The sequence below is a fragment of the Neolamprologus multifasciatus genome, chromosome 6 (assembly GCF_963576455.1).
Source record: "Neolamprologus multifasciatus chromosome 6, fNeoMul1.2, whole genome shotgun sequence".
Lineage (NCBI taxonomy): Eukaryota > Metazoa > Chordata > Actinopteri > Cichliformes > Cichlidae > Neolamprologus > Neolamprologus multifasciatus.
In genome coordinates, this window is record NC_140444.1 from 2,213,954 (window position 1) to 2,227,777 (window position 13,824).

General features: G+C 38.9%; 1 protein-coding gene across 1 annotated transcript in view; it reads left to right on the plus strand.

Annotated features, from left to right (window-relative positions):
• sorcs3a (sortilin related VPS10 domain containing receptor 3a) overlaps positions 1–13,824 on the plus strand; it is a 299,340-nt gene that overhangs the window by 152,863 nt on the left and 132,653 nt on the right. Inside the window, exons 3-4 of the mRNA XM_085161986.1 lie at positions 12–111; positions 10,169–10,327. Coding sequence (XP_085018112.1) covers positions 12–111; positions 10,169–10,327 — 259 coding nt within the window. The remainder of the gene's footprint in view (positions 1–11; positions 112–10,168; positions 10,328–13,824) is intronic.

Below are 13,824 nucleotides of genomic sequence, written 5' to 3' on the forward strand. Positions count from 1 at the left end.
TTCTCTTTCAGATCCACCGATTACGGCTCCACGTATGAGAGAATGAACGACAAAGTTGGATCCAAGACTGTCCTAAGTTACTTATACGTCTGTCCGTCTAACAAGAGGAAGGTGAGATGTTCATTTATCACAAAAATTTGCTCATTAGTGGAAATGCTTTGACATGTTTTCCTTTAATGAATTGGGTATGATTACATTTGCACAGGTCTAATTCCATCAGTACAACCTGAGTCATGTCATACTCATCAGTCTGCTCTTCTTTTCAGAGAAAAATATTTCTATTCACTAAATAACTCTGGTAATATGTGTTTACAAGTTGAGGTATTAACCCTTTAAAACCGGTCAGAGCAGCACGCTCCGTTTTGCGTAACTATTTTTAAATCCCGGTAGCTCTGCAACCACGTAAGTTAGCGCAATAATTTTTTTTGCATATGAAACCGGAGGAGTTGTACTTACATCTTATGCCATCAGCTTGTCCTCGGTCACAGTTTCCTTCCACATATAGCTTTGCAAAAACTGCATAAAAAGCACTTGCAGCAACAAAAACATAATATTCCAGAAACACGCTTTGCAGATCCGATCAGCTGTTCGTAACACTTCCTGTGTTGGAATAGACGTCAGCGCAAACGATCGCATGTCCGCCATGACCTGCCCGAAACCGGAAGTGACGTCATTTTTCGCAGAAATGTAGTTTTTTACCATCAGAGCCTCATGAGCCTATACTGGTGTTTTTAAAAGTTATCTTTGACTTTATGACTTTCTGTGTGGTTTCTGGGATGCTTAGGACTCATATTGCACTGCTGGAAATAGTTTATTTTGATGCATATGCTGCTTTTTTGTAGATTTGCATTATAATATTTATTTTCGTTTTTCCTGCAGTGTATAAAAATTGGTGTATTTCAAAAATAAAACTATGAAGACACTCAAAATAAATTTCCTGTGGTGGGAAACTAGTTTGTGCAACTTTTTTGTATTTACAGTTTTGAGGGATAAGCCTCTTAAATTTCTCTAACTACAAATATATGTTAAAAAAACAAAAACGATTTTCAATTTTTTTGCAATTTATGTAATTACTATGCACTTAATGCAGACATATTGTTAAAATTTAGGCTGTAATGGTTGTATTGATGTATAGCAACTTTAAATGCTCCCAAAAATGGCTCCACAGCATGTAAACATATAATATAAGCTCTGGCGGACTTGGTTCTATGGTAGGTCTTAAAGGGTTAAATAGAATACTAGGTAACAAAGATTATTCGATATTATTATTATTGGCATCTGAAATTGAAAATCTTATGTGAGTTTGCTTGTGGATAAAATAGTCTGTATATTAGTTAGGAAGCTATGTACAGTGAGTTCTTGCTCTATAAGAATATTTCTGGCAACAATCTAAGTGGAATTTTAAGAATTTCAAGCCCCAAAAAACAACCCATGACCACTGCCAGCTGCCAACCATCTGCCAGTGTTTTTCACTGTTCTGTCAAGTTCTGTCAATCTTTGATTTTTATTGTTTTCAGATCATCTACGAATGTTTTTCTATCCATCTGTCTAACTCCAGCTAAAATGAAATGTGCTAATTAATACCCAATCATTTAGGGTTTTGTTCATTGTTCTACCTTTAGGGTTACAGGTCATGTCTGTCAAGCAGGAGGGATATTAAACACTTTTATATTGAGATCCAAAGCCTTTAGCATCAGGCTGCACCTCTGATATTCCCTCATGTGTTAAACATCACATATCTGGTGCTCCAAGCAAACATTTGATAGGCAAGTGGAATCGTAGCCGAGAGTGTGCTCCGAGCAGCAAAGCTACAGTCGGAGTCGACTCTTCAACCTGTAGCCTGAAGGGAACCAGAGCTGTTTCTGAATCCATGTGTTTTCAGTCAATTTACAGTTTTCTGTACGTAAATGTATATCGACCCAGCTCTCTCGGGCACAACGCGGCAACTATTGTATGCATATGGCAAAATTCAGTTCAGTTCATTTTTATTTCAAACATGAGCCTTCACAATCATTACAAAATATCATTCCATTATTTGTTTGAAAAGGAGTAGGCAGAAGTATTTACTTGTTTGTCCCTACCCCCTCAAGTTTTACCTCTCATTCATTCAATTATTATTTTTTAGTCTTAAATTAAACAAACAACATATGAAACAAAAGTAAAGCAAAACAAAACATACATAAATCAAAAACAAGAAATTAGCAAGCCCCACCACAGTATAGTTTCTTTCATAAATGGTGTTGATATTGAAAGAGTCAGTGAAAATAAATTTCTGGGGGTAATAACAGATGAAAAACTTAACTGGAGAGCTCACGTAAGATATATTCATTCCAAAGTATCACGTAGCATTGCAGTACTAAACAAGGCAAAACAGGTATTCGACAGAACATCACTTCATATTCTCTACTGTTCACTGGTTTCACCATACTTAAGCTATTGTGCAGAGGTCTGGGGCAATGACTATAAAACAACATTACATTCACTTTTTACTCTTCAAAAAAAAGCAATTCAAATCATCCACAATGCAGGTTACAGGAACATACAAACTCACTATTTTTGCAGTCTGAAATATTGAAAATTGACGATCTAGTGAAATTCCAAACAGCACAAATTCTATTCAAAGCAAAAAATAAAGAACTGCCAGGTAATATTCAGAGTATGTTTTTTTTGAAAGAAGGAAGTTATAATTTAAGGGGTTTTTGTAACTTCAAAACAATGAAGGTACGTACGACAAGAAAAGGCTTTTGTGTTTCTGTTCATGGAGTGAAACTGTGGAACAGTCTGAATATGGAATTAAAGCAACGTCCAAACATAAAACAGTTCAAAAAGAGTTATAAAAATATGATCTTCTCAAACTATAAAGAAAAGGAAAATATTTAAATTAAGTGAATGTCTCTATTTAAAAAACAAAAAACAAAAAAAAACAACAACTCATGATGTGATATTATAGTATATATCAGAAATCTGTTCACTGTTTTTATTACAAATTATATCAGTAAGGAAGCTGACTAAATATTAACTGATAATTTATGGCAAAGGGGTGGGATTAAATAAGTGTTTACTTCTTCCCTTTCAACATGTCAATTAATAAAAAATTTTTGTATGTAATTTGTACAGTATTTTTTTTCTTTCTTATTTTCTTTTCTAAATGTACTTGTATATTGTTCACATGTTGAAATAAATTACCAATCAATCAATCAATCAAAAATACAGAAGGTGTATATTTGCAGATACACAAGTTATGGAAAAACAAACAAACCAAAACAAAAAACCAAAAAAGAACCACAACACCATTACCAGCAACATCACCGTCCTGGGTTAACCCCGTTTTCTTCATTCTTATACTTATTTAAAATTAGGTTTTTATATTTTACTTTAAACTGTTTTATGTTTTTACTGTCTTTTATTTCTTCTGTTAGTCTGTTCCATAATTTAACTCCTGCAATTGAGATAGACATCGTTTGTTGTTCTAGCACTTTGTATTTTTAAATTCCATTTCCCTCTTAAGTTTACCCACCTTCTCTTTCTATGAACAATTTCCAGATTTCTTTTGGAAGCAATTTATTTCTTACTTTATACATTATTTGCGCTGTTTTAAGCTTCACCAAGTTTGGAAAGCAGTAAGATGATCTGTTTATCTGGTGTTTATGGCCGGGGACAATAGTGCTGTTTACGTGGAGCTCGACGGGCTGTTAGCTGGAATAACAAGTCGCAGTTTAGTATGAGCGAGCACAAAAGCAAACCCATTAACCCTTTAAAGCCGGTCGGAGCAGCACGCTCTGTTTTGCGTAACTATTTTTAAATCCCGGTAGCTCTGCAACCACGTGAGCTAGCGCAATAATTTTTTTTGCATATGAAACCGGAGGAGTTGTACTTACATCTTATGCCATCAGCTTGTCCTCGGTCACAGTTTCCTTCCACATATAGTTTTGCAAAAACTGCATAAAAAGCGCTTGCAGCAATAAAAACATAATATTCCAGAAACACGCTTTGCCGATCCGATCAGCTGTTCATAACACTTCCTACGTCCATCAGTGCGAACTATCGCATGTCCGCCATGACCTGCCCGAAACCGGAAGTGATGTCATTTTCGCGGAAATGTAGTTTTTTTACCGTCCGGGCCTCATGAGCCTATACTGGTGTTTTTAAAAGTTATGTTTGACTTTATGACTTTCTGTGTGGTTTCTGGGATGCTTAGGACTCATATTGCACTGCTGGAAATAGTTTATTTTGATGCATATGCTGCTTTTTTGCAAATTTGCATTATAATATTTATTTTCGTTTTTCCTGCAGTGTATAAAAATTGGTGTATTTCAAAAATAAAACTATGAAGACACTCAAAATAAATTTCCTGTGGTGGGAAACTATTTTGTGCAACTTTTTTGTATTTACAGTTTTGAGGGATAAGCCTCTTAAATTTCTCTAACTACAAATATATGTTAAAAAACAAAAACGATTTTCAATTTTTTTGTAGTTTATTGCACTTTTTTGCAATTTATGTAATTACTATGCACTTAATGCAGACATATTATTAAAATCTAGGCTGTAATGGTTGTATTGATGTATAGCAACTTGAAATGCTCCCAAAAATGGCTCCACAGCATGTAAACATATAATATAAGCTCTGGCGGACTTGGTTCTATGGTAGGTCTTAAAGGGTTAATCTGTCAGTAACTTCTAACTACAACATTAGACAGATAGTTAAAGTATGTATTATGTGAGTCATTATTTTTGTACTGTCTTTCCCTCTTCACACTGCACAGAAGAGGAACCGGCAGCAAGGTTCAACACTTTTCTTCCAGACCATTACTCTTTGTCCACAGGTTTAATGATGTAGAAAGTGTGAAACTGAAACAACCGTAACAATTACAATTACAGTATATTCTTTAAATCTTACATATACTCTGTACCTACAAGTCTACAATAATCTAAATCAACATAGCGTAGCACTTTAGCTGCAAGAATAAGCATTAGCCGTGCTCTAAACATGTGGCTTCAACAACGTATCAAAGTTACACATTAAACTTCCCTCATGTCACAAAATACAACCACAGAACTACAGATAAGTATCAAATAAACAATATACATACAGACGATGCTCCAAAAGACGAAGGATTGAGGGCAGATGCATGTGGATTCATGGCAGTCTCCTTGGCCATGTGCAAACTTCACTAAACCTTACTACTTCCTGCTTCCTGTGATGTCACCAGGTATCAGAACTATTAAAGGGACAGCTGCACTATCAGCACAGTTTTGTTTATTATTTTTAATAGTATTGTACAAGAGTCCTGTTGCCTTTTATGCCTTTTTGCAACTGTTACAGTTTGAAGAATAACATTTTAGATTGAATTTCACATCTTAGATGGAAAATAAAGTAAAGACATCAACAGGAAGTGTGGTTCAATTATGTAAGCTCTCTTTTACATAGACTGTCTAATGATTATGCATGTAGAACTAAATTTTATCTAAAGAGCATCACTGCACTGTCATCACTAGTCATCTGAAGGTACTTTATATTATTAGGTAAATATTATAAGTCAGCTGTTTGCTGGTGGGCTGCCTCCTGCAGCTGAGAACATTGTTAAGAAGGTTAAACCTAAGCAGGAAGGGTTTGGCCTTAATAACCGTCATAATAATACTGACTTTAGAATTCAAAGGTCGCACGTCGAGTTGAGAACTCTCTGTAGGTTTCACGCTGTCACAGTGTTTATATGTTAGATCAGTTGTCGCTATAAAATATTCACAAAGGCTTCTTTAAACGCCATCGAGGACCGCCGAGACCGTAGAACGGAAAAATCTTTCTTTAAAACGTTCAAACAGTCAATTCAAAGTAAGTTTAGTCAGAACTGAGATTTCCCCAACAATATGATTACGTATCCTTGGAAACAATCCTTGTGTCTACATTGGCCTACTTGGTTAGACTCACGTGCGGCACAAACCAAAGCGTGACTACAGGCTGTGTGGAGAACGCGCTCGTTGTTGTGGAGGTGCTCGGGCTCATCAGCCTCACTACGCCAGGGCCGAGCCAAGGTACTGACCCTGAATACGTCTGCGTGCCATGGGAGTTAATAGGATCTCCAAGAGTGTTGAGCTAAACCACGTGAAGGTGAGGAACAGATCATAGCCGATGCTGATTGCTCCTCATGACTCACTCCTCCTCTCTCTGTTTATGTGGAGAAAATTTAATTCCACATCAAGGGCAAAGCAGAAACGTAGTCCCTCAGGTTCTCTCTCTCTCAGGTTGCTGATGTGACACGCTTTGTGTTATTCGGCTTACGCGAGAAAAAGAAAAAAATAACACGTGTACTCATGTAAACAACTGATATTAGTCCTTGTTTTTTTAATGCACATTTGTAACGGCGTACGTTTTCCCAGTTTCGTTCTGCCTGTGGGCTGATTGCCTCTTCGACCTCATCTATGGCCTAATTATTCCGGTTTACCGTCGTGCATGTATGAAAGTTTGCTTGCTTTATTTATCTTTCGCCTCTTGCATCCGAGTCGTCGCGTTTAACGTCTGCCCGTGTTCTATAAAAAGAGCCGTCTGGGCGCCCAATCAGTCACCGTAAGATACAATCGCCTGCTGCTCTCCGAGATATTCCCTCAACCACAATAAAGGCGCCATTATACGTTAATTGCGTTTGTTTTTTTCTTTTGCGCTTACATTGTTTTAGAAATCAGGTGAAGCTGTGACCTTTTACAAAGTCACATTATAGATTTGAATGATGGTAATGACATTTAGTGCCGATCGCTGAAATTGACAGCTGCCATGAATCTTCTCGGCTGTATTCTGATGCTCACCATGTGCTGAATCCTTGATCGAACAGCTCGTGGATTACGTTAAATTAAAAATAAGGACGTGCACTGTTAAAATGCCACTGAGGAAGCGAGACAGTGAAAACATGATAGCTAAATGTTGGCGATTAAGTCCTGATCCATGCTTAATGAGCATAGTGCTGCGACAACTGTGTTAAACCCTCCCGTCAAAGAAAGACTAAGCTCGATTGATCTGGCGTGATGCGATTCATTTGCTGGAGAGAGTCTCTTTTCCTCCCTCTCTGATCCATACCTCCACATCTCATCATCCGACAGCTGCTGGCGTCCGTCTCGGTGCCGAAACCCGTGCACAGCTCAACGGCAGGCTGATAAAACACAAAGGTTATCCCTCCGACCTTTATCGATTTCGTTTTGTTACCCTCCTCACTCGCCCACTTCCTCAGCGAGGCCGAGTGGATGCTGTGAGGGAAATCTTAATCACCTCTCGCTAATGCTATCGGTCACTGGGATTTTGGAAGTGAATAATTATTGTTTGAGGCTGATTGTTTTAGTAGGCAGGAGAGAAATTGGCTGCTGTTCCATTTCCCGCCTTTGTATTGGCGTCAAATTAGTTCTGGGTTCTTTCTAATTGCAGAGGCGACAGACAGAAAGGGCTTGTTACGATAATGTCTCAGGTTGGGAAGTAATGTGGTTGTTTTTGCACTTAAAGGTGGTAAGTGAGTAATAGAAATGTGAAAATGCTTTCTGCGACTGGTTCCCGATAAAATGAGAGGCCCATTGTGAGCCTCTCTGAATCAAGGCTACAGGAAAGATGACCTTAAATGCTGCAATTGAAAGCTATAGTTGTAGCAAGAATACGTGACGCTCGTCGCTCGGTTCAAAGCTCGAGCTAAAGACGAGGGTAAAGACAAACAATGTGTTCAGACAGGCTTTTCTTTCCTTTAACTGAAAGTCCTGACAGGTGACTGAAAATGTAAAACAGACTCTGCTGCTCACAGCAACATGATGAAATATGATTGCTGCTTAAAAACTGTAAATTACATCCGACAAGCCCCAAAGACCGTTGCAGATATCAGGAGGCCTTGGCATTAGACAGTGACAGGTAATGAATGGCAAGATTGGCGAGCCCGGGCCAATGAGAAACCCAGATTGAGAAAGTGCTGCCTGTTTATTGGTGCTTAATGAAAAACAATTTATCTAAATCACCACCGGGGAGGGTTCCTGGTTAAAGCTCTGGAAAGAAGTCGAGCTTTTCTGTCAGTGACAAATGTGCTGTTGTTTTTCCAATTCAAATGGAATTGACGAGAGAAAACAGCCGTTTGGGCTGCGAGCGCCATCGCTACCCACCGTTCCACCACACGATTATAGTGGAGGTGTGGGTGTTGTAGTTTAAGGCAGATAAGAGACTAAACGCTGAGAGAGAAACATTCAGAGCTGTTTTAATTCTAACGAGAAACACGGTAGATTGGTTTGTACTCGGCTCTCTGAGAACTTTGGAGTCGAGCTCATTTTTCCTTTTTATTTTTTACTTTTGTGGAGCACAGATTGGCCTATTAACCCCGTTTCCAGCTGCAACACGGGGCGGCTTTCAGAACCAGGTGACCAACAGGACCAATAAGCAGTTAGCTGAGAGGCTATGTAAGCAGAAGCGCTAGCAGTCAGGCAAACGGTGTTTTCATCAGGATTTGGTAAGAAAAATAAAATAGGTTGTTGGACTTACCAGTTCAATTTTACTGTGTGGGTGTCAACGAATTAGCAGCTGTTATAAAACATTTACTACAAACTGTTGTAGTAAATGGCTTCCCCAAGCCAAGCAATCGTGGGCTTGGCTGCGATCGTTAGTGGGCGATCGTGGCTCAAGAGTTGGGAGTTCGCCTTGTAATCGGAAGGTTGCCGGTTTGAGCCCCGGCTTGGACAGTCTTGGTCGTTGTGTCCTCGGGCAAGACACTTCACCCGTTGCCTACTGGTGGTGGTCAGCGCCAGTGTCCGGCAGCGCGCCCCAGGGTAGCTGTGGCTACAATGTAGCTGCCATCACCAGTGTGTGAATGTGTGCGTGAATGTGTGGATGACTAGATATGTAAAGCGCTTTGGGGTCCTTAGGGACTAGTAAAGCGCTATATAAATACAGGCCATTTACCATTTACCAAGCAAACAGTATTAATAGAGACATCTTCATTGTACTGTTGAAACACCCCCGATACCTGTGATGCCATTGTGAATGCTTTCAGTGGGTCCCGTGGGTTACAGAATGATGCCTCAGACCCCACAGGCTCTTTGTTTTCATGGGAGCACTGTTGCCATCAGCGCGGAAATGTTTAAGTGGGCTGTACGTATAAATGAGCAATCCACACCAATGCAAAAACCCAGATTTCCCAGCAGAACTCTGCATGGTGTTAATGTTATGGCTGATTAGAGCATCCACACCTATCCTGTGATGAAGTGTGTATTACCCTAAAAGTGAAGCATACAACAAAACACCGTTATTTATTTATTTGTGTGGAATCATTCAAATCCCTGTTCATGTAAAAATAAACCAAACTGATGGATTCATTTCAGATTCTATGAGTCAAAACAGTACCATCCCTTTTAAATGCTACATCTATGCTAACACCTTCTTTTTATTCAAGGAGGAATCCCTGTGAACATTTTATCTGCTCCCACAAAGACTCCAAATGTCATTAGCTGAAAGAAATATGCATTGTGGAATTCCTGTTCTTAGTGAATACTGTAATAACTGTGATAGCTCTGGTAGAAATATTCCAAGCATGAAATTAGGGCTTCTACTACTGTGGAGCTGTTAAATTTGAAATTAGAGTTTTTATTGGAAGGAAAAATGACATGCTAAAGCACCGACTGATAACCGAAGTAACACACTGTATGTGCAGATTCATGCATGGCTGCTCAATCACTTGTTTCTGCGGCACTTAATTGCAGCCAGACCACAAGTGGCGTCACTTTACTGTAATCTATTTGGACAAGTCGTTCCAATGATCAGTTTTTCCGATGCCACCTACGTGCTCGAATGTGGTTGTGTTTCGGTTTAGGTGCCACTTCCTTGTATTTTGGAACGAGACGATGAAAACGCCGAAGCGCCGCCTCAGAAAAGCTGCAGAACTATGGCAACGCAAGTGCAACAGTCACAGTCAAGAAATGAAGCTGGAAATATTCCAGAGCTGTTTGCCAAGCATAAGCCTGACGTGTGCCAAAATGCCCAGCCTATTCTGCTGACACTAACGTCTCTCTTCCACCTCCTCATCTCCCCATCTTTCCACCTCTTTGCACAAAATTTGCCTTTTAAATCCTTTCTTCTTCCATCTTCAAAAACGCACACCTTTATCCTTCACGTGTGTGCACGCCCTCCTCCTCATCCTTCTCCCTTTCTCCCCACTCTCAGATTATGGTGTTGACAGATCCGGAGTTTGAGAGCAGCGTACTCATCAGCACTGATGAGGGAGCCAGTTACCAGAAGTACCGCCTCAATTTCTACCTCCTGAGCCTTTTATTCCACCCCACTGAAGAGGACTGGGCCTTAGCTTACAGTCACGACCAGAAGGTGAGATCATCGTCATCTTTTTTCTATCCTCACCTGTAATTAGCTCTTTGCTCCTTACTTGCGACCTCTTATGCTGCTCACATAGCATACTGTAGGTTTTTCAATTTAGCTAATTACCTGATGGCTTTAACTCACCCGATGAATGTAATTTAAAATTATTTAGCTAGAATTAAGTGTGAGGCCTTTCTTTGAGACACACTGTTATTACAAACCCTCTATTTCTACATCCATCCTTTAATATGTTAATATTGTCACAATCCCCCTGGTTAAATTGTAAGCTGAACATTGATTGTTTCGCATGAAAGCTCTTCAGTGGTAGCAGTAACAGTGCACAGGTGATGACCAGTGCTGGTCAAGTTACTTGAAAAAAGTAATCAGTAACTAATTACTGATTACTTCCCCAAAAAAGTAATCCAGTTACTTTACTGATTACTTATTTTCAAAAGTAATTAATGACTTAGTTACTTTTTAAAAACACGATTTACAACCTGAATAGGTGATAAAGTGATAGATCTTTCAGCCCAATTCTACTTTTTCTGCATCATCATCATACAAAATGTAATCAAATGGAAAAGTCTCTTTTAAAACTTGTTTTATTAGTTTTAATCTTTTAACTTTATGCATCAAGCAAAAATTTAATTATATGCAACATTCTCTGACTGGAAGAAATGAGTTTAACATTTAAACCTATTTTCTGCACATTCCAGCACATAAAATAAAATATTTTTTTGTTTACACTCAGTCTTTCAAATAGATGCAAGTAAAACACAGCAGAAAATAAATAAAGTCAAAGACTAGTGGTCCTGTTGCTCTATTTTCACCTGTAAAGCAGGAGTGGGGCAGGCGGAGGGTTACCCTGGTGCAGGTGTGCAGCGGTCAGTGGAAGAATCCGCGAGTTTCTCTGTGAGTTTCCCATTACGTCGTAGCTACTCGGTGCTTGTTTGGAAGTTTAGGGGTTTTTTTCGCTGTAAAAAGAAGTTTTCTTCCCACGCACAACGGACACTAATGTTTTTGTCACTTTTTATGGAATCAAACTCAAAGTAAGGTCAGTACTTCCACGCTTTAAACGCTGCACGCTCATACTCTCTCTGCACTCGATATATGATCCATTGTTGATCTGCACACAGCTGTTGTCACGAACGTCGCACTCGCTTACGTCACTGTCATGAGACATTCTCGCAAAAAAATCACGATTTTAGTAACGCAGTAACGCAGCGTTCCTACGGGAAAGTAACGGTAATCTAATTACTGTTTTTGCAATAGTAATCCCTTACTTTACTCGTTACTTGAAAAAAGTAATCAGATTACAGTAACGCATTAATGACTCACAGCTAAAAAAAAAACTCCACTCTCAACTTTTGTTGAACTGAATTGTTAAATTCTCCCATCACTAACTAACCTTCATGTAACACGTGCCACAATCAATACAAGCACAGACATCCTTCCATCTATTACACTAACCCCACATCACTGTAAAGGCTCGCATTGTGAAGTGTGTGTGACAGCAAATTCATATTTGCTGAAAGCGCTTGTAAGAAAACTAACAAACAAGTAATTTTTAATTATGAGAATAAAAATGTTTTATCTTTATTTTCTTTATGACAATAATCAAACCAATTCTATAACGAGCAGCAGAGCGACGCCACCTGTTGGTCCCACGTCAAGTGTTTTTTCCTCAGTGTCTCTCATTCAGCAACATCTGTTTCCAAGACAACATAACTACCAGATGAACTAATCAAATCATCTGCAAAGTTGGTCATTTACCATTTAAAAATGTGTATTTATGATGCTCAAATATATTGTGTTTCTCACACTTTTCATGTATCTTGAGTAGCTAGCTAGATCGCAGTCATGAAAACAAAAAGTGTGCCTATCTTTATCATTGTACAAGCAAACCATATGAAACAGGTATATGAAAACTGTCTTCCATTAGCCACATGGTGAACGTGGCCATACTGTTTTGAATATAAGGAATTTATATCATGAAACGGTAAATTCATTTTAGAGGTTTTTAGAGAACAAGAAGAACTATTTTGGTCGTATTTTAGGCTGAACCTCAATCAGGAAACGGCCCCAGTAGGAGAGCTGGCTGTGCCTAAAAATGATTCTCAGCCTGTAATGATTCTCATTTCCCACCCGAGTCTTCATCACGGTGTCACCTTCACTGAGCTTTGTCACACAGTATGTAGCTCAGCACAGCTTCTTCACACAGAGCTCCAAGATTGTGCACAGGAAACAGCTGCCATTAAGGTCAGTGACGCTGACCTGAGAGCCAAAGCGATCGTCCTGTAGGACGGGACTTGGTGCAGGAAGGTAGTGGCTGCACCAGGCCGCGCAACAACTAATCTTTCTAAAGCACGCTGCAGGACTCAATGTCAAGCTGAAGTACAACTAACAAAAAAGTCAAAATAAAAAAAGGTGATTAAATGAAATGGTTGAATTACTTCCAGCCAAGCCGACTTTAGCCTTGGATGATTTTGAATTAGGTGGAAATTTAATTACCAAATCTGTCCTTTTATATCTTTAATATCAAACATCTGTTATATGTATGAGTGTCACGGTCCCTGGCTGGGCCTTTTCTAGGACCGATGAGATAATCTGCATCCATCTGTCCCTCCACGAGAATCACTGCTCCTTCTAGTTAGATTGTAGTGAAACTTACACTCACCTAACAGGTCTCCACTCAGATTGTGACAATCTAAATTTTACATCCGCTTTAATTTTAGGCACTTTCTTGTTTGGTGTCTTTGTATTTAGTTAAGTTGTTGTTAGACTTTGGTTTTTACATGTTTCTTAGTTCTTGTTAAATCTTGCTTTGCACTTCCTCCTGTGATTCCTCTGTTTGGTATTCATTTCCCGTTTTGTTTTGGTAGTTCGTCGTTTCCTGTGTCCTGCGCATTTTGACTCTCACATGTCTTCTGTCCCTCCTGCTTCCCTGATTACCTCACGTGTGTATAAATAGTCCAGCCCTTCCTCTGAGTCTCCGTCTTTGTGTTTGTATCATCTTCTTGGAGTTTTCATTTCCTTTCTGTTGTGGACCTTTTGTACTTCATCAACTTAAATGAGAGGTTTGTTCTCAGTTTCTTAAGCCTGTATTTAGTTTACACTCCAATACATGATAGTAACATAAAGAGAAAGTGAACAAATACTCCCCCAGCTGATTACATAATAATCCAAAACCTCAACATTTTAATTTCAAGTATAGTATAGTATGGTTTATAGCATTAAACATTAAGAGTTACTGTCCCATAGCTTATTAAAGGAGACGTGGAAACTGATCTACCAATAAAGTGAAATGAGATTTTTTGATTGAATACATATTCTCTAAGTTGAACCTCCAGCTAAGCAGAGTTTGCTCATCAGGAGCAGCAGGTTTATTATTTGTTTAAGATAAATAAATATTTATCAAAATAAAGGCTAATAACTAAACCAGAGGTTCACCCAAAGAAAGGACCCAAATGCAGACACCAAACACACGCAAAGTAACTATTGACAAG